The 21,021-nt window shown below is 41.5% G+C and overlaps 1 protein-coding gene across 7 annotated transcripts in view; it reads right to left on the bottom strand.

Moving 5' to 3' along the window:
- ncam1a (neural cell adhesion molecule 1a) overlaps positions 1 to 21,021 on the bottom strand; it is a 322,583-nt gene that overhangs the window by 78,224 nt on the left and 223,338 nt on the right. For all 7 annotated transcript variants that reach the window (XM_045693508.2, XM_014137371.3, XM_014137372.3 and 4 more), the window contains exons 2-8: positions 11,602 to 11,676; positions 10,438 to 10,647; positions 8,239 to 8,382; positions 6,695 to 6,832; positions 6,203 to 6,320; positions 4,677 to 4,837; positions 4,384 to 4,526 (exon numbers count right to left, since the gene is read on the bottom strand). In XM_045693508.2, coding sequence (XP_045549464.2) covers positions 4,384 to 4,526; positions 4,677 to 4,837; positions 6,203 to 6,320; positions 6,695 to 6,832; positions 8,239 to 8,382; positions 10,438 to 10,647; positions 11,602 to 11,676 — 989 coding nt within the window. The remainder of the gene's footprint in view (positions 1 to 4,383; positions 4,527 to 4,676; positions 4,838 to 6,202; positions 6,321 to 6,694; positions 6,833 to 8,238; positions 8,383 to 10,437; positions 10,648 to 11,601; positions 11,677 to 21,021) is intronic.

The raw sequence follows: 21,021 nt of genomic DNA, 5'->3' as shown, positions 1-21,021 counted from the left end.
CTATATCCACAGTAAAACGAGTCCTATATCGACATAACCTGAAAGGCTGTTCAGCAAGGAAGAAGCCACTGCTCTAAAACCGCCATAAAAAAAGCACATGGGGACAAAGATCGTACTTTTTGGAGAAATGTCCTCTGGTCGGATGAAATAAAAATAGGAACTGTTTGGCCATAATGACCATCGTTATGTTTGGAGGAAAAAGGGGGAGGCTTGCAAGCCGAAGAACACCATCCCAACCGTGAAGCACGGGTGTGGCAGCATCATGTTGTGGGGGTACTTTTCTGCAGGAGGGACCGGTCCACTTCACAAAATAGATGGCATCATGAGGCAGGAAAATTATGTGGATATATTGAAGCAACATCTCAAGACATCAATCAAGAAGTTAAAGCTTCGTTGCAAATGGGTCTTCCAAATGGACAATGACCCCAAGCATACTTCCAAAGTTGTGGCAAAATGGCTTAAGGACAACAAAGTCAAGGTATTGGAGTGGCCATCACAAAGCCCTGACCTCAATCTTACAGAAAATGTGTGGGTAGAACTGAAAGCGCGTGTGCGAGCAAGGAGGCCTACAAACCTGACTCCGTTACACCAGCTCTGTCAGGAGGAATGGGCCAAAATTCACCCAACTTATTGTGGGAAGCTTGTTGAAGGCTAACTGAAATGTTTGACCCAAGTTAAACAATTTAAAGGCAATGCTACCAAATACTAATTGAGTGTATATAAACTTCTGACCTACTGGGAATGTGATGAAAGAAATAAAATAAATAAATCATTCTCTCTACTATTATTCTGACATTTCACATTCTTAAAATAAAGTGGTGATCCTAACTGACCTAAGACAGGGAATTTTTACTAGGATTAAATGACAGGAATTGTGAAAACTGAGTTTAAATGTATTTGGCTAAGGTGTATGTAAACTTCTGACTTCAACTGTATGTGCATGTGACCAAAAACATTTTATTTTATTTGATATCTAAGGAACTCTCAAGGTTTTGCTCGGCTGAGTTAGAGTATATCATGATAAGCTGTAGACCACACTATCTACCTAGAGAGTTTCCTCTATATTCTTCGTAGCGGTCCATTTACCACCACAAACCGATGCAGACACTAAGACCGCACTCAATGAGCTATATACGGCCATAAGCAAACAGGAAAACGCTCATCCAGAGGCGGCGCTCCTAGTGGCCCGGGACTTTAATGCAGGGAAACTTAAATCAGTTTTATCTAATTTCTACCAGGAGGTTAAATGTGCAACCAGAGGGGGGGGGGGAGGGGGAACTCTACACCACCTTTACTTCATACAAGGAGACACGTACAAAGCTCTCCCTCACCCTCCATTTGGCAAATTTGACCATAATGCTATCCTCCCGTTTCCTGCTTACAAGCAAAAATTAAAGCAGGAAGCACCAGTGACTCGGTCAATAAAAAAGTGGTCAGATGAAGCAGATGCTAAGCTACAGGACTGTTTTGCTAGCACAGACTGGAAAATGTTCTAGGGTTTTTCCGGTGACATTGAGGAGTACACCAAAGTTACTGGCTTCATCAATAAGTGCATCGATGATGTCGTCCCCACAGTGACTGTACATACATACCCCAACCAGAAGCCATGGATTACAGGCAACATCCGCACTGCGATAAAAGGGTAGAGCTGCGTCTTTCAAGGAGCGGGACACTAACCCGGAAGCTTATAAGAAATGCCCTCTGACGAACCATCACAGGTAAAGCGTCAAATCAGGACTAAGATCGAATCGTACTACACCGGCTCCGATGCGCATCGGATGTGGCAGGGCTTGCAAACTATTACAGACGACAAAGGGAAGCACAGCCGAGAGCTGCCCAGTGACTCGAGCCTACCAGACGAGCTAAATTACTTCTATGCTCGCTTTGAGATAAGTAACACTGAAACATGCATGAGAATATCAGCTGTTCCGGACGACTGTGTGATCACGCTCTCCGCAGCCGATGTGAGTAAGAACTTTAAACAGGTCAACATTCACAAGGCCGCAGGGCCAGATGGATTACCAGGACGTGTACTCCGAGCATGCGCTGACCAACTGGCAAGTGTCTTCACTGACATTTTCAACCTCTCCCTGTCTGAGTCTATAATACCAACATGTTTCAAGCAGACCACCATAGCTACTGTGCCAAAGAACACTAAGGTAACCTGCCTAAATGACTACCGACCCATGGCACTCATGTCAGTAAATATGCAATGCTTTGAAAGGCTGGTCATGGTTCACATCAACACCATTATCCCAGAAACCATAGACCCACTCGAATTTGCATACTGCCTCAACAGATCATGCAATCTCTATTGCACTTCACACCTGGACAAAAGGAACACCGATGTGAGAATGCTATTCATTGACTACAGCTCAGCATTCAACATCATAGAGCCCTCAAACCGCATCACTAAGCTAAGGATCCTGGGACTAAATACCTCCCTCTGCAACTGGATCCTGGACTTCCTGACGGCCGCCCCCAGGTGGTAAGGGTCGGTAACAACACATCCGCCACACTGATTGTCAGGGATGCGATCAGTCCCCTCCTGTACTTCCTGTTCACTCATGACTGTACAGCCAGGCACGACTCCATCACCAACATTAAGTTTGCCGATGACACAACAGTGGTAGGCCTGATCACTGAAAATCCCGAGACAGCCAATAGGGAGGAGGTCAGAGACCTGACCGTGTGGTGCAAGGACAACAACCTCTCCCTCAACGTGATCAAGACAAAGGAGATGATTGTGGACTACAGGAAAAAGGAGGACCGAGCACGACGCCATTCTCATCGACGGGGCTGTAGTGGAGCAGGTTGAGAGCTTCAAGTTCTTTGGTGTCCACATCACTAACAACTAACAAGGTCTAAGCACACTAAGACAGTCTAGAAGAGGGCACGACAAAACCTATTCACCCTCAGGACGCTGAAAAGATTTGGCATGGGTCCTCAGATCATCAAAAGGTTCAACAGCTGCACTATCAAGAGCATCCTGACGGGTTGCAACACTGCTTGGTATGGCAACTGTTCAGCCTCCAACCACAAGGCACTACAGAGGGTAGTGCGTACGGCCCAGCCATCCAGGACCTCTATACCAGGTGGTGTCAGAGGAAGGCCCTAAAAATTGTCAAAGACTCCAGCCACCCTAGTCATAGACTTCTCTGCTACTTCACGGCAAGCGGTACCAGAATGCCAAGTCTAGGTCCAAGAGGCTTCTAAACACCCCCCCCCCCCCATTTTACACTGCTGCTACTCTGTTATTATCTATGCATAGTCACTTTAATAACTCTACCTACATGTACATACTACCTCAATTGCCTCGACTGGCCGCACCTGTACCCCCTGTATATGACATTGCTATTTTACTGCTCTTTAATTACTTTTTTTAGTGGTATTTTTTTAACTGCATTGTTGGTTAAGGACTTGTAAGCACTTCACTGTAAGGTCTACACTTGTTGTATTTGGCGCAAGTGACATAACATTTGGTTTGATGACTGAATATTGAGAGCTGTTAGCAGTTGTCGATGGATATTGCTTGACTGTGTTTGGATGAGAAAACATGACATGATGGAATTACTAATTACCTTAAATATGCTGAGATGCAGCTGCACCTGGGTTTCAGCGATTACTGCTGCATTTCTTTCATTGTTTGAGTATACAATGACTAATAAAGGGATATGACAGCATTCCGGTGCAACGTCAGATAGGACTATTCCCTGAAACATGTGCCTCGAAATGAACACTGGTTCAGACGTGGTGGTTTAAGGGCTTTCAAGGGACAAATCAAAAGCTTGGTTTTCAATCCCAAAATGTGAACTGCACCACAAGAGGTGGGGGAGTGCAATCTATGAGTGCAATCTATGCATTCACAGTGACTATGCAAACAGCAAAGTCAAACTACCGAACCCTGATAAGATCAGAAGTTAAGGGGGTGAAAAAGTTACAGGAATTCAAGCAGATGACCGGATTTGTATCTGTTCGATTATATCTGATTTTTTCCCCCAATCAAATCTGGGTGGATATACTGTACAGTATATAGTCACAACAACCCAACATATATTGAGTTTCATTACCTGACCATTTGAATATCATACCTGGTAATTCTTGTTTAGAGGCTCCTGTAGAAGGAGAAACCAATGCATGAAACCATCAGGACAGATTAGTACATGTCCAGTGGCTTTTACTGTTGAACTTGCTCAATTGAATTTTGAACAGGTTTGGTATAATGCCATGAATGAAATAGAGCTGTGCTTGCTTTTTAGGTTTCCTATCAATATTCAGAACAGTGATGGATCGGTCAGGCGTTGGCACTCTGAGTGACATACCCTGTCCACCACAGCTCGGGCCCCTGGTTGCAAGCCTCACCTGGTCCCTAGACACCAGTACCTGCTCTCCCTCTGTGAAGATCCTGCGGCCAAAGCTCCAGGTGATGGTGGGGGTGGGGTCTCCTGAGGCCTCGCAGGTCAGGGTGATTTGCTCCTCCAGCTCTGATGCAGTCTGGTTGACCAGGTAGGTGATCTTAGGTTGCACTAGAGAAGGTAAATACAATAAATTGATGGATGACAATGGAATACATTGCTTGTATGCACATTGCTATAGTAAAACCAATAAAACCAATTCTAAAGCCCAAAAACACAATGTTCTTTTACCACAGTTAATGGTAATTATTTAGCTCTTACCGAACACATTCAAGCTGACTTCCTCTTCTTTCTCCCCGGCCTTGTTCCGGGCGATGCATGTGTAATCTCCTTCATCCACTTTCTTGACATCCTTTATTATCAGCTCCGAGCCGTCGTTGTTCAGGCCGTACTTATCGTCCGATTCAAGGACAATGTTGTTACTGAGGGGGTAAAGGCAGAAATACAGAGTTCACGTCACTGATGTCTGTCTCCACAACAAGAAGGTAAAAATAGTCGTCTTCACTCTGAGAGTATGATCTTTTTGGGGGCCGTATCTCAGTAGAGCAGCTGGTAAACAAAAGGCCTGGGTCAGAACCATAATGTCACGTTGGCATGAAGAGATTCGGGAGACAGGCGCAGGGAACGCGTAATAGTTTTTTTGTATTATACCCCAAATTACGGCGTGCCGTGTAAAGGCGCGGGGACGTAGTCCAAACGAACACGTAACAAAAACACAGGGTTGAAACCCAAAGAAAAGAGCGAGGAGTACCTTGAATAAATAACACACGCGTACGATGATTAACACACGGGACGAGACCCGTAATCATCTGCGCAATCCACAAAGGCAAGAAAGCCAAAACACACAGCACAGGTACTCACACGCACCAACGGACATGGGAACAATAATCGACAGCACCATGGTGAACAAAGGGCACATCTATACAAATACAATCACTGGGAACAGGGGCCAGGTGTGCACAAGGAAAGTTCCAGAGGGATCCGTGATACATAAAACCAATGTCTTTAGAGCTACTGACCAGACATTCAGGACAGAAATCAAAAAGCTTTTTTCTTTGTTTCTCTGGCTCTGCTTTGTTACCATAGCTGCATCATGGCTGTTTTACAAAGGCACTACATCCATAGGATGGTGATACACTGTATGATGTCAAGTTGAGGAATTTCTTCGGCACTCTTGACCGAGCACTCTCTTTGAACCATGACATGTCTGAGCCTCCCTTGAACTCTAAATCAGATGTGCACACACTGGGTTTGGACTGCGGTCCCACATCTGTATGCTTCTAAGAGCTTCAATCCTGAAGCAGCCTCTAAGGGATACCAAATGACAGGCCTGTCAACGGCCAGGAAATAAATAAAAAATCTTAGGAGTTTCTGCCCCCCTACCCCCTCCCTTCACCCTACCTCGCTTGTCTCCTTCCTTCTCTGGCGAGGCCTAGCCCTAATCGGATGCATCTCCCCATCCTCCTATCCTTCTCATTCGTTTACACTCCAAGAGGAGCTAGAGAAGCAGTGTTTGAATTATTCTCATACTATACTAGAGGGCCCATTTGTGTCAACAGCTACGCTGAGGATATAGCAAACAAATGAGCTTTGGTTATCTTCAAGGTACTACATAAATATAATTCAATACTGTTGACCATCCTCTTATCATGAGAATGCTAAACAAAAAGATTAGAAAAAAGTTTAAATAAACAACCCTTATTCACATCACAATCACCTCCTCAACCAGTCACAACAAGCCAGTTTGTTTATGCTCATTAAAAGACAAGGTGGTCGGTGTGACGTACCGGGCCCAGGTGACTGTGGGTTCAGGGAAGCCGTCAGCGTCACAGGCCAGCATCACAGACTGGTTGACGTCCGCCGTGGCATTCACCTCCGACTGCCTGGTGCGGATGCTAGGGAGCACTGAAACACAGACAGACATGGATACAAGCATTAATCAAAGATACAGAGGTCATACGTGAGTAGGAAATAAATTATACTAAGATGATACTAAGATAAGACATTGTAAGGGTGTTATATGCTTCTAAAAAGTCTTAATGTATAATCAGATCATGACTCACTATGCTGGTTGACTAAGTATGATAGGAGAAAATAAATGTTACTGTAGGCTTGATACAGGCTTATTTTCTCTGTCATAATTCTGTAATGGTGTTCATAACAGCACAGTATTGCATATATAACTACACTATATTCTAATTGTGCTCGGATGCAAATCCCACAGCGAGAGCATAGGCGGTGAAAGAGGGGTAGGGTGAGAGGGAGGATGTGGTACTCACCGTTGACGATGACCTTGATGATCTTCAGGTCAATCTCTCCCCTGGTCATTACACGAGCCTCACAGGTGTACGCCCCTTCATCTGTTTTCTTGATGCCTCGGATCTGGAGGTGGTTGCTGGTCAGGATCTTAAATCGAACTATGAAAAACCGCAAGAGAAGGAAACAGAGGAGGGTCATTTATCCTTAACAGTGGGTGTTGTAGGTTTAAGACAAGGCAACATGGTAAAAGCACACATACAGTGCGACTTCAGTTACAGAGGAATGCTGTATTTCCCCCCCCTCCCAGCAGCAATATAGGTAACAATGTAAAAATAGAGCATGAGTTATTTCTGGTGGCTGGAACTAGGGAACATAAGGAGGGGTGGAGAGAACATACCTTTTTTAAATAGGACCATATGATAGGGTACATAACTCACCATCAGAAATAGATTGATCTGTATGTAATATTAGTGGCATAAATTCATCAAAAGAAAGCTCTACCATCCATCAACTGGAATAATGTTTATGTTCAATGTTTATTTAGAAAAATTAAATGCCATACTATTCACTGTGATATTTCTTTACATTGCTCCACAGAGCATTGCCGTGACATGGTGCCTCTAACAGCATTGTACACGTGAATACGTGGCTTATTCTATATCCTTTATATCCATACTGTAGTAAATGTGATAAAACATGGTAATGTAAACATACAGATGCTGAAACTACTACTAGTTCTTGAATTGCGTCATCAAAGCTCTACTATGTAAATATTCTATGAACCCTCTAAGTTCAAACATCTGGCAGCCAGCGTATAAATATTGTATGGCAACTGTGTTCTGTTAACCCTCTTCTGAAGCGGTGCCAGATGTAGATCTGGTTTACTGAATGTGTATTTGGGCAAAAGCTTTGAATTCATTAACCAGACTTTTTAAATAGCTCTCTGAGCTGTGAAACACATATTAGCATGAAAAAGACTTGTAATTTGAGCTGTAAACACATGCAGCTTTGATAAGGAAAAGGTTAACTGGAGCAATGTGGAAAATGGTATTTACATAAGCAGTATGTGTTTCAATCTGGGCTACAATTAGTGGTTTTCCAGTGAAAAACACAACCCGTCCAGGGTCCAAGAAAACGCCACACACCAGAGCACTGCGGTCACCCTTTGCTTCCCAGTGGTTGCAAAAGGGCGGGGTCCTCTAAGGTTAAAATAGTGCAATATGGAGAGAAACAAAATCCTTCAGGCAGCATCCCACTCGACTTGACTAAATCCTCTAAATATGAACCCTTCAAATTCTTTCACAACCGACAACAACCATTCCTCCTGATCAAGAAATATCCTGTTTCCTGTTCTCTCTTCATCCATTATGTCAGAACACTTGAATTACCAAAAGGCAGGGCTGTGCACTTAGGGAGGGAGCGAGTGAGTGGGGGGATGAATGAAAAAAAGTTGGCAGATAGATGAAAGCAAATAAAAAAATAAAAAATGTTAAAGGGGGGAACCGCATGACTCTGGCAGTAGGCAACCCACACATTGGCACGTCGAACTGTGCACAAGCCTTACCGTCTTTTGCAACCTGGATCTTTGAGCCTTTGTGCTTCCAGATGATGTCAGCGGGAGGCGAGCTGACGACGTCACAGATGATGTCAGCGTCATCCCCTTCATTGAACTCCTGTGGGGAAGGGGCGTTCTTGAAGGTTATCTTTTCTGTAGGGGAGAAGAATAGAAGTCCACCGTCAACTGGATTTCCTGAACCAGTCAACAAACTTAATTAACCAACATGTTCTATGGCAAGCACTTTCTTTGTTACCCAGTCTATGGATTTGAAAGAGTGCTAACTGTAGTGGCATTCCATCTGTTCAAAAATAATATACTTCATACTATACAGTTAGTATAGTTGTATATGCTGGTTCCCTAAGCGAAGATACATTGTTAGATACCATTACAATGATACTAGGGCAAAGATACAATCAACAATACCGTAGATTATTTTTCCAAGACCTGCTCACCACTCCAAGTCAGTCTCAGGTAATCCCAACAATAAATTATCAGCATACTGCAGACCTGCAACAGGTAACCCTCATTGACTCTTGTTTTAACTCACGTCCTCGCTCGACGCATAGGCCCAATGGTTCAGTTATAGACAATCTTGTACCTATACCAATTCAAACCAATCCTATGGCATTTTCAAATAAGGGGCTACCTACTGATCATGCAAGAAGTTTGATTTCAAAGGAGGAATCAATCCAATGTGGACATTCTGGTAATTTCTGAAACTTGCTGATGTGTCTGTCTGGTTATAATGTTTCCAGATTAGACCGAATTGGCAGAGGTGGGGGTGTTGTCATATTTACAAAGGACAATTTTTATGTTTCTGTATCTCTTGCTACCTCTGTCCCTAAGCGTTTTGATTGGCTCACTCTTAATGTGGGCCTTGGTCATGATAACCAGCAGACACTAGTAGGAGTGTATTACCCTCCCTCTGCTCCCTCATGTGCTCTTAACCAATTAATCTGAAATTTAAGAATGGTAATCTGAACTATTCTTTATGGGCAATTTTAATATTGATTAGAAGACACCAGGGTCAGATACGCTGAAATATATTTACTCTGAGCTAAGCCTGTCTCAGCTGATAACTGAGCCTACATGGCCAAATCCTAAAGAAATTGGACAGTGCGGTTAGATTAACAATAATTTAAGCTTTCTGCCCATGTAAGACATGTCTATGTCCTGGAAAGTTTGCTGTAACTGATGTGTTAATCACATTAGTGCACGTTAGCTCAGTCGTCCCAGTATAGGGACACCGATCCCTTACGGGTTTTAAGAAACTAAGATTTAAAGTGGGCTTTTTTTACAGAAACAGATCTAGTCTCTCTCTAGTCAGTAGGAAGCAGATGGTGCAGTCAACCTTTGTCTGTTCTTAATTATGGTGATACTATTTATCAAAGTACACTTGCCTCTACTCTTAAATTCCTGGATGATGTTTTTCATAGCGGCCTTCGTTTTTAATCACAGGAGACAGTTTTATTACTCATCACTGTATTCTTTCCCAAAATGTTGTGCTGAACCTCTTTGAAGTCACATAGATGACATCATTATGCTCTGTTTGTTTACAATGCCCTGCTCCACAAGCTTCTGACTTACCTAAATTCACTGTTAAGATTTAAGATGACAAGTTATCAAACCCGTTCACAAGGTTGGTTAACTCTGGACACCCCTTTGGCGTTCACAGAATTAAAAGTAAGTCATCCTTTAGATTTCTTGATCCACATGTTTTGAATGATCTCCAAAATACATTTTGAATACATGCTTTAGGTGTCCCTAGGGCAGTTCAGGCAGAGGACAGAGGATTTTTATAATGAAGAATGTGTTTGTTTTAGTTGAATGTGTTTTCTGTATATTGTGTATATTTATCTTTGTCTGTGTAATATGTGTTGTGCTTTATTATAATTTGTTTCATATTGTATTTGATTGTTGATGCATTTTATGCAATTGCATATGCAGGGCTCCCTCACAAAAGAGAGACACTGGTCTCAATGGTGACTCCCTGATTAAATAAAGGTAAATAAATAATGTGGGAGGCCAATTGAAGTAAACAAATATGAACAGAATATGCAGACAATTTTAAATTACATTCTTCAAAATTACATTGTGCATTCCACAAATATGTACAGATAATACAGTGAGAGGATTTCATTTGGTGGTAATCCGCTAAAGTACAAGAATAGGACCTTGTTTCAAGCAGTTTGATAGGGAACTTACGGAAGATTTTAACGTTGACGGTGCCCTGAGACTCCTTGTCTCCATTTTTGGCAACACACTTGTAGATGCCGGCATTGTCCACGTTGGCGTTATAGATCGTGAGAGTGGACGAGGACTCGTCGTTGCGGTTCACGAGGATGTCCTGTCTGTTTGGTAGGAGCTTCTCGCCGTTCGGGGCATACCAATCAATGTCCTTTACATCTCCGACAACTGAGGGAAAAATAGAGGCAGGGTGGACGTGTGAGTAGAGTGCGAATGCACCGTTTATGTGTCTACAGCAGTTAATATGATTGACAACAGAGATAAATGTGCTGCCTTGCGAGATGATGTTTGAGGTATGCATTATAGCTTTTTTAAGGTTAACAGGTTTCTCTACTTAGCAAAATAACATCCATCCTAATGCTGTTTAAGTCACCTCTGCAAGATGAAAATCTGTCATGAACATAAGATGAAACCTAAAAAGTATATAACGTAGGCATAATGTCACAACATCTCACTCTTAACCAAGATGTGAATATCCTGACAAACTAGACCGAATAAACATTGTTTTGGTACAAATGGATTAATACTAGGCCAGCATTCCCTAGGGCTACCTGCTTCAAGGACTCCATGCATTTGATATTACATATTTGCTCAGATGATATCCTACGTAAAAATAAAAAATAAATTACAAATGAAAACTTGAGAAGTTCTATCGCATTCTCCACCATTGATGTTTTGAAAGGGCAAAGCAAAGTCACGTTTTCTGGATTCTTTCACTCCCTCCTCATTCATAATGGAATAAAGAAGTGTTGAGAAAAACAGTATTTTGCGGACTATTTACTGCAAAAGAAGTACACAGCTGGCTACATTTATTTTCATTCAAAGGAAACATCATTAAAAGTGAGATGGTTTCCTCTTTCTTCCATGACATATTGAGCCTCTCCTCTGTCTTTGCTATTCCACAACAGGACGCTGACCTGCAGCAGACTGCCGGTAGTGTGTGTGTGGGGGGGTGGGGGGTGTAACAACCACAGTTGCAGGTTAGCATCCTGGGAAGCCCATGCTACTGCATCCATGAGAACTGCTGTAGCACCTGCACCTTATTTGGAATCCTCTGTCCAAATACAGTAGCTAAGTGGGGGTTTGCTGTTGTGGAGGCGATGGTATCTGTACCACACCTACCTTCGCAGAGGAAGAATTTTGACTCCCCCATACTGATCTCTCCTTGCATCGGGGTGATCTCCACCTGCAGGGAGGCTGGAAGAGAAAAACACAGAGAGCAGGTCTCAGAACAGTTCAAGTACACATTTGTTTAAACAGAGCAGGTCCTAGAGCAGTTGTGCCCAAGGGGAGAACGACTATGACAGGATGACACAGGGGCAAAGCACAGTGAGGCAAGGCAAGACACACTTTAATGCATCAACAACTTGACTGAACATCTGCTGCTGATCAACCTGAGATGAGCCGTTTCCCACCCTTCACTTGTCCATACGATGCTGCATTTATGCCGTTAATTGGATTTTGTTGACAAACAAGCATTTTATTATTTGCAGCGTCATTTTAGTAGAAGCACAGTCACTAAAACAAACTCGAGCAGACAAAGTCAGAGTTGGTATGCCAAGACAACAAATGGAAACACATAAACCCACATTGTAGGCTTATAGGCCACAGTAGCATGTCTTTTTGGACCTCTATATGTGCAAATTGTCAGAGACTTGGCAAGGTCCCAGCATTGCTAGTGCGCATGTGATGTTGGGCTGTGTAAACCGGATATACTCTAGACGGCCAAAGAATCGGCGTATGCAAATGTGAGTAGATTTAGTTGAAAACAACGGGCGGACATCTTGGACGCAGTCTCCAGTTCTTTTATACCTCAGTGGCAATTACTCAGGGGTCCGGTGACTTGATGATGTTTCATATTTTATTCATTATTTAGCCTTTTAACTAGGCAAGTCAGTTAAGAACAAAATCTCATTTACAATGACGGTTTACCAAAAGGCCTCCTGCGGGGCCTGGGATTAAAAATAAATTAAATAAAAATATCGGACAACACACACACATCATGACGAGACAACACAACACTACATAAAGAGAGACCTAAGACAACAACATAGCATGGCAGCAACACATGATAACACAGCATGGTAGCAACACAACATGACAACATCATGGTAGCAACACAAAATGGCAGCGGTACAAACATTATTGGGCACAGACAACAGTACAGAGGGCAAGAAGCTAGAGACAACAATACATTACACAACTGTCAGTAAAAGTGTCCATGATTGAGTCTTTGAATGAAGAGATTGAGATAAAACTGTCCCGTTTGAGTGTTTGTTCCAGTCGCTAGCTGCAGCGAACTGAAAAGACGAGCGACCCAAGGATGTATGTGCTTTGGGGACCTTTAACAGAATGTGACTGGCAGAACTGGTGTTGTATGTGAAGGATTTCGGCTGCAGTAGATATCTCAGATAGGTGGGAGTGAGGCCTAAGAGGGTTTTATAAATAAGCATCAACCAGCGGGTCTTGCGACAGGTACACAGAGATGACCAGTTTACAGAGGAGTATAGAGTGCAGTGATGTGTCCTATAAGGAGCTTTGGTGGCAAATCTGATGGCCGAATGGTAAAGAACATCAAGCCGCTCGAGAGCACCCTTACCTGCCGATCTAAAATGGCACCTAAAGCCTTGATTTTCACTCAAGACTAATGAAAGCCACCTAACCGAGGTATCCCAGTGTTCTCTCTTTTTCCATTTTTCAGAGACTGCATGCTCAGGAAGTGTAATTCCATAAATCATAGCATATTAGCTTCCTGAGATGCTGCCTAATACATTTCATATTTTTGCATCAGGTAAAGCAGGTGACACAGATGAGATTTAGAATGTACCGGAGAGAAGCAGCTGGTGTTTGTTCTCTTCTGCTTTGCTGGATAAATTAAAGAGGAATCAACTCCCAACTTGGTGAGAGACAAGAGCGATATACTCCACATTTTCATACCTTAAAGATTTACATAATCTTAACCCTAGGTGTGCCAGGACGACTGCAGAGGACTCTTTCTTCAAAATTTCTCTGATGTGACATGGCCTATTTTGGAACTTTTCTCTTCACAAAACAGGTCAGGCACTCTCTCTGCCAAGATCTGTGCCTCAAGAGTGAAGCACAGAGTGCAAAGCCGATACAACATTGAATCCTAATATAAACTTGACATAAGATTTACCATGACTAGGCTGACACTATTCATACATTGTCTCTCTACCAACCCTGATAGATGTCAGGTTGAACCCAGGTGATACTCAGCTCAGCTGCATTCAACTGACCTGATTCTGGGCTGGTACCTCAAATTGGCTGTGCAGCAACCACCAACGCATAAGAGCTAATGCTAAAGCTAACAACACATAGTCGACTAGGAGGGACACAGCGGTGGCCGTCTGTGCTGTGCTTTTTAAACCCTCCCTCACAGTATGGCAGACTGACAGCGCTGTTAAACTTCAGCTAAAATAACAGGGGAGAAGAGACATTAAAGGTGCAATTTGCAGAAATGGCTCTGCCATTTCATGGTTGCTAAAATTAGAAGAGTTCACCTAATTTCAGTTTATGTGACAAAATAAGCAATGTAGTGTAGAAAATCATTGTACCATCTAACCCGCAGTGAAATATATTTTCAATAACAAAAAAATATTGTATTTTCAGGTGTTTTAAGCTGGTGTACAGAACCAAAAGTAAAAGATGCAAAAATGCAACTTAAGAATGGAAGCATACTGCTTCTACTGCTTCTCAGACTTGCTTTCAATGAGAAGGACAGATCTATAACTGACATTTCTATGTGAATTTGGTCAGGTCGTCCAAAAGTTACATATTGCAGCTTTAATCTAATTTCAAATTGACCTTGAGTTATTGAACCTTGTTTAATGGAAATGAGGAAGGCTTATAACATGTTTAAATCATAAGCTTTTAGTTAAATTGGTTGGGCAACTTTTATAGGCAGTCTCAGGTGTGCTCTTTTCCCCCGATACAGATATCTTCAGGGGGCTTCCTTAACATTTACAGCAGTCCAATAAACTGCCTTATTGTATCTGCACCCTGCTCCAGCAATCAGCTTTTACCACACTTGTACAGCCCATGCCTGTGTGCATATTGTGTTAGGAGTTTTTTCCTAGGCCGTCATCGTTCAGAAATGCAGATCCAGGATAAAACGCTAGAATTATCGCTTCATTAAATTATGGGCAGAATTGCTTGGTGTACAGGGACTTTGCTCTGGGCCCTATGTGCCAGAACATTTAGGCAGAAACAGGAGCAGCAGCAGCAGTAGAGGCTGAAGTGTTTAAAATGTGTTTTGTAATTAAGCTTATCGATATCCCGCTCCATTATGTTTTGTGTGCTTATTTGTTTGCTATGTGCTTTCAGCAAGGACACAGCAGCTCAATTTTTGCTGTGTCGACGGTTGGTAGTGTACGTGGGTCAGAAACTTTACCCTGTTACCGCATTATCACTCTGGAGTTTCAAGCTTCAGCCTCAATTTAAAGAGTTTGAAATCCAAAACACTAAAAATAGCGTTTTTACCCACTTGGCCTGAAATACATTTGTTTTCAGAATTGGGGTCTGTGGTGAGGTTTCTCCTATGCCCTACTTGGTAAGAGAGGAAATAGAAGCTGTTATTTTTGTTCTTGTGTGGTACCTCAGACCAGGCACAGTGAACATGCTTTAGACAGCTCAAATTTCACTGCCTCTGAGGATGGCTCCATCTTACAAAGCACTGATCATGTTTATGGCAGAATCCAGGATTTTTCTGCAAATATATATTTTTAGGGCTTTCTCAATAAATCTGCTGGGTGGTTTTAGTTTGCATTTCAGTAAGTCTTTCGAAGCAATATTATTTTTCGTCAGTGTCATTGCCTGGTTGTCTGGAATTGAAATCGTAGGCAAGAAACATATGAAGTGTATGAAGCCTATATAAATATCAACAAATATTTTTCCTCCTGTAAGGAAGGAGAGACTATGAATAACTTGTAAATAAGAGACCCGATACCATAATGTGTGAAAAAAAAAATCCTGTATGAGGAACATTAGTTTGAACGTGAATTAGGTGTTGATTTAGGCCTCTTAAATCTACCCCCAAACCAATAAAATCTCATTAAGAAATCCCCAAAAAGTATCCTGTGTTCAGGCCCATGTAAGCCACTATAAAAATGTCCAGTAAAGGGCTGAACCCATTTAGTCGACTGGTCAATTGTTTGGTCGATAGGCTGTTGGTCGACCAAGATTTATTTAGTCGAGCAGTAGCAAAAAAATATCAATCTATCATGGTGTACAAGACACCTGTCTGAGTGGACTGATCCATTGAGGAGGCCGTGAGGATGGCACAGTCCATCAGTCTATGACATGTTCTACTGAAATTGTATGGTTAAATTACATAAGAACAATGGTGCAACACTTATATATATTATTTAATAACAAATGTGCATTCTCCACGTTGGATACTGGTCGCTGTCCGCGGTTCAGAAACACATCAGTGCGCTGTTGAATTGGCACCTTTTCCTAGACCATGGTGCTATATGCATAATAGCAATGTTAACCAGCATATTAGTGTTGAGAACACTGCGGTGGAGGCAGCAGCAGTTGAGAAAACAGCCCTCGCCTTATTGTCTAAGAAAAGTGAGGAGAGAGGAAACCCCAACTTAATTAGGTCTATAATCAATAATAACGCTCCTTTTTCTTTATCTCCTTATTGTTATTATTACTATTGCTATGATCATAAGTAACGTCATTATCATTAGTAGGCTTAGTATAGCAGCCTTGTATAACCACTATTGAGCTGTAGGCATAAGAATACATCCTGTTTAGCCTTATAGGCTACTGTATCTATCAATCAATCAATCAATCATTCATTCATTCATGTCATCACACAGCATACGAGTCATTAATGATTTAAAATACAATCAAGCATTTTAGTTTTAAAATAAAGCGAGCCTTGAATAAATAGCTTAGTCTTTGCTATAATAAAGGCTTAACAAAAAAACTTTACAACAGACTCTGGTACGGTTAAAGTATTGTTGTTTACATTGCTCCAAACGATCTGGAAAATGATATTGTAATCTATACAGCACCTGTTTGACTCACATCCACGCAGCTCTTGCTCTTTAGATTCTTTTTCTTGATCTCCAGTATTTTTCACAACTACTTAAATTTATTCCACACATCTGACTTTCCCTTTGCCCCCTGAGCAACCAGAAAATATTCCCCCGTTTTGAGATTGTTTGTCACGTCCTCTGCACCTACAGTTGAAGTCGGAAGTTTACATACACCTCAGCCAAACGCATTTAAACTCAGTTTTCACAATTCCTGTCATTTAATCCTAGTAAAAATTCCCTGTCTTATGTCAGTTAGGATCCCCACTTTATTTTAAGAATGTGAAATGTCAGAATAATAGTAGAGAGAATGATTTATTTGAGCTTTTATTTCTTTCATCACATTCCCAGTGGGTCAGAAGTTTACATACACTCAATTAGTATTTGGTAGCATTGCCTTTAAATTGTTTAACTTGGGTAAAACATTTCAGGTAGCCTTCCACAAGCTTACCCACAATAAGTTGGGTGAATTTTGGCCCATTCCTCCTGACAGAGCTGGTGTAACGGAGTCAGGTTTGTAGGCCTCCTTGTTCGCACACGCTTTTTCAGTTCTACCCTCAAATTTTCTGTAAGATTGAGGTCAGGGCTTTGTGATGTCCACTCCAATACCTTGACTTTGTTTTCCTTAAGCCATTTTTCTACAAATTTGGAAGTATGCTTGGGGTCATTGTCCATTTGGAAGACCCATTTGCAACCAAGCTTTAACTTCCTGACTGATGTCTTGAGATGTTGCTTCAATATATATCCACATAATTGTCCTGCCTCATGATGCCATTTATTTTGTGAAGTGCGCCAGTCCCTCCTGCAGCAAAGCACCTCCACAACATGATGCTGCCACCCCCGTGCTTCACGGTTGGGATGGTGTTCTTCGGCTTGCAAGCCTCCCCCTTTGTTCCTCCAAAGATAACGATGGCCATTATGGCCAAACAGTTCTATTTTTGTTTCATCAGACTAGAGGACATTTCTCCAAAAAGTACGATCTTTGTCCCCATGTGCAGTTGCAAACTGTAGTCGGGCTTTTTTATGGCGGTTTTGGAGCAGTGGCTTCTTCCTTACTGAGCAGCCTTTCAGGTTATGTCGATATAGAACTCGTTTTACTGTGGATATAGATACTTTTGTACCTGTTTCCTCCAGCATCTTCACAAGGTCCTTTGCTGTTGTTCTGGGATTGATTTGCACCTTTCGCACCAAAGTACGTTAATCTCTAGGAGACAGAACGCGTCTCCTTCCTGAGCGGTATGACGGCTGAGTGGTCCCATGGTGTTTATACTTGCGTACTATTGTACAGATGAACGTGGTACCTTCAGGCATTTGGAAATTGCTCCCAAGGATGAACCAGACTTGTGGAGGTCTACAATTTTTTTTCTGGTGTCTTGGCTGATTTCTTTTGGTTTTCCCATGATGTCAAGCAAAGAGGCACTGAGTTTGAAGGTAGGCCTTGAAATACATCGACAGGTACACCTCCAATTGACTCAAATTATGTCAATTATCCTGTCAGAAGCTTCTAAAGCCATGACATCCTTTTCTGGAATTTTCCACGCTGTTTAAAGGCACAGTGAACTTCTGACCCACTGGAATTGTCATACAGTGAATTATAAGTGACATAATCTGGCTGTAAACAATTGTTGGGAAAATAACTTGTGTCATGCACAAAGTAGATGTCCTAACCAAATTGCCAAAACTATAGTTTGTTAACAAGAAATTTGTGGAGTGGTGGAAACACAAGTTTTAATGACTCCAACCTAAGTTTATGTAAACCTCCGACTTCAACTGTATTTTGCTGTCATGTGTTAGTGTTAAAAGTTTGTTATAGCCAATTTATTGATGTGATTATGATCTGCTATAGGTCAAGCCCTATTGGTAACGTGCATGCGATGCATACACGTTTCACGTAAACAGAGCAATGATTGAGGCATTAGGGAATGTTTATCATAAACAATGGATTTCGGAAACATAACTTTTCAGTCAGAAATGGCTGTAATTATGTTGCAGCTTCAGCAACACAGACAGAGCGATAAACACTTTGATATTCTGTGGTGTTTGCTGTAGCATGGAGGAGAGTGAAACAACGGGTGCTAGTCACACAGTCACTCCTGGTCTTTTTTTAAATTTAACACAGTGCAGCAAGTCCGGCCCGCCACAATCAAATCAATTGCTGGTCGGACTCCCTCTAGTCATTTGAGTGTCTTAGTTATTTAATCAAACAGTGTGCTTGAGGCATCAGACAATCTCAGTGAATGTAGTTGATTTGATTAAAACACATAGGGTGTGTCAATATATGGAAAAATACATGTTTAAAAATGTAGACCAATGAATTGGTCTAAAGAACCGACGACTCTTGATCGACCAAGATTTTTTTTTGTCCTAGTCCAGTAATTCATTACAAAGTAAGAAGCCTGAAGGGCATTTTGGAAACCTGTCAGGTAACACTTTATTTGACACCTAGTGCCATAACACTTTATGACACGTTCATAACCATGTCAATGTCAACAGATGACAACTTGTCATAACCGGTCATAATATGATCATAACACTGTCATGACTCATATATTTACACCTGATATGCATTATTTTATGGCTGTTATGACACCTGCATAAGTGTGTCAAAACCCACATTTATTCAAATGTGTTTTTTCCCCTGACAAACTTTAGTTTGAACGTTTGTTTCTTAAATCCTTTGTTGTTGTAATGAATTCTCTAAAGTAATGTTTTTACACATTATGACACTGTCAAGAAGCATTATGGCCATCCTGTGTCACTTTACTCGGACTAAGAAAATACACTTTATGACACTCAAGAAGCATTATCACCATCAGAATCATATAAGCCCGATAGGCCTATCACGTACATGCACTTATGTCAGATATCTGTCAAAAAGAGGGTGTCTTGTACTCCTAAAATCTGCTCCTGCATTCATCTCAGTCATCAGCAACAGAGCATTTGGGGTTGGTGCATGTTTGACATCAATGTCTGCGCAATTACATTGATAATTCAATATGGTACAGTTTATAAAATGTAATATAACATAAAATACTGTTGACAAGTAGGCTATGGTGTAATGGAATGTTGTGCCTTGTGTGGTAGATTCTGTGGGTCTTATGTTGGTGTCATAACCAGCCATAAAATAACCTCACAGGTCTAAATATGTCATGACAGTGTTATAACCATATTATGACATGTTATATCAGCTGTTATGGCATATTATGACATGGTTATGACTGTCACAATGTGTTATGATGCTAGGTGTCGAGTAAAGGGTTACCAAATGTCACACTGTATAATGTAATGGTTTCTGTTAGATACAAGGAAAGGTATTTTCTTGTTTCCATTAAACTTAACAAAAAAAAAATAGAAATGTTCAACTGCTAATAGCTTGTAATCAAACAGGGCTGTGTCTCCGTTCTTAGGAGAATGATGTGGTCAATATGGAAACCAGGCCATAGGCTATGTTCCATTTAAAGTATGAAACAGATGCAACTTCTCTATGCTGCTCCTTATATCATCGTGAAAGAGATATTACACTACAGAATGTTACAAACATAACATTCACACACTAGTCATTCCTGTGTACACGTTTCCTTTTTTAATTTCATTTACATTGGATGACAACCTTACTACAAAGCAAGAACATTAATCTTGGGTACCAAATGAAGGCAAGCCATACAGTGAACCTGTAAATTCACATGAGCCCATGTGTGCTTTTGCTCATACTTGTATATCATCGCACTGAGCATATTTTCCACCGGAGACAGCCATATCAATTCATCATGAAAATAAGTAATCATCAAGGTTTTCATGTGAATCAACTATGACATAAACAAACTCTTAAGATTTTCACATATCACTGTTCAATTGGCCTTCACCATTCTTTCTACCCATCATTCACTTATGGAACATTCGATGCATGCAAAAACAATCAAGTCAACACAGAAAAGGTGTATGAGAGCAAGAGATGAACAACAATATTCACGGTTGGGAATAAATGATCGACACTGACATGACATAATGAATGTGGGAGGGGTGGATTTGGTTCATGGTACTATGATGTAATTTGGCCTATACGTTTTAATCCTTTCTCTCATATGACCTATTAAGCGTTGCTAGACAGGAGGCACTGGCGTGGAAATGTACAAATCAGAGGCAGCAAATCAATCCTAATTACCTCAGTATATAGATGCTATTTTTTAGGATTCTACGTGAGTTGAGCTGTTCTGTGCCAGATAAGTATTTTTCATTTGGATGTCTGCTCACAGAAAAGCTTAACCCCTTAGAGTTGATGTTCGCACAGAAATATAATTAGCATAATAAAAAAATCTGTCTGTTTAACCTAGAGATATTCGTTTTTTGGCCTTCCGCATCTGCGGTGGAAGATGGCAGAGCTACAGCGGTGTTTGTCAGACCAGCAAACGCCCCAAAAATTGGTCTTCTAACCAAAATGTTTGTAGCGTCTGAACGGTTTGAACTACAAACTATTACG

The sequence above is a fragment of the Salmo salar genome, chromosome 13, assembly GCF_965601325.2.
Source record: "Salmo salar chromosome 13, fSalSal1, whole genome shotgun sequence".
Lineage (NCBI taxonomy): Eukaryota > Metazoa > Chordata > Actinopteri > Salmoniformes > Salmonidae > Salmo > Salmo salar.
The sequence above is the reverse complement of the archived record's forward strand: the minus strand, read 5'-3'. Positions and strand labels throughout refer to the sequence as shown.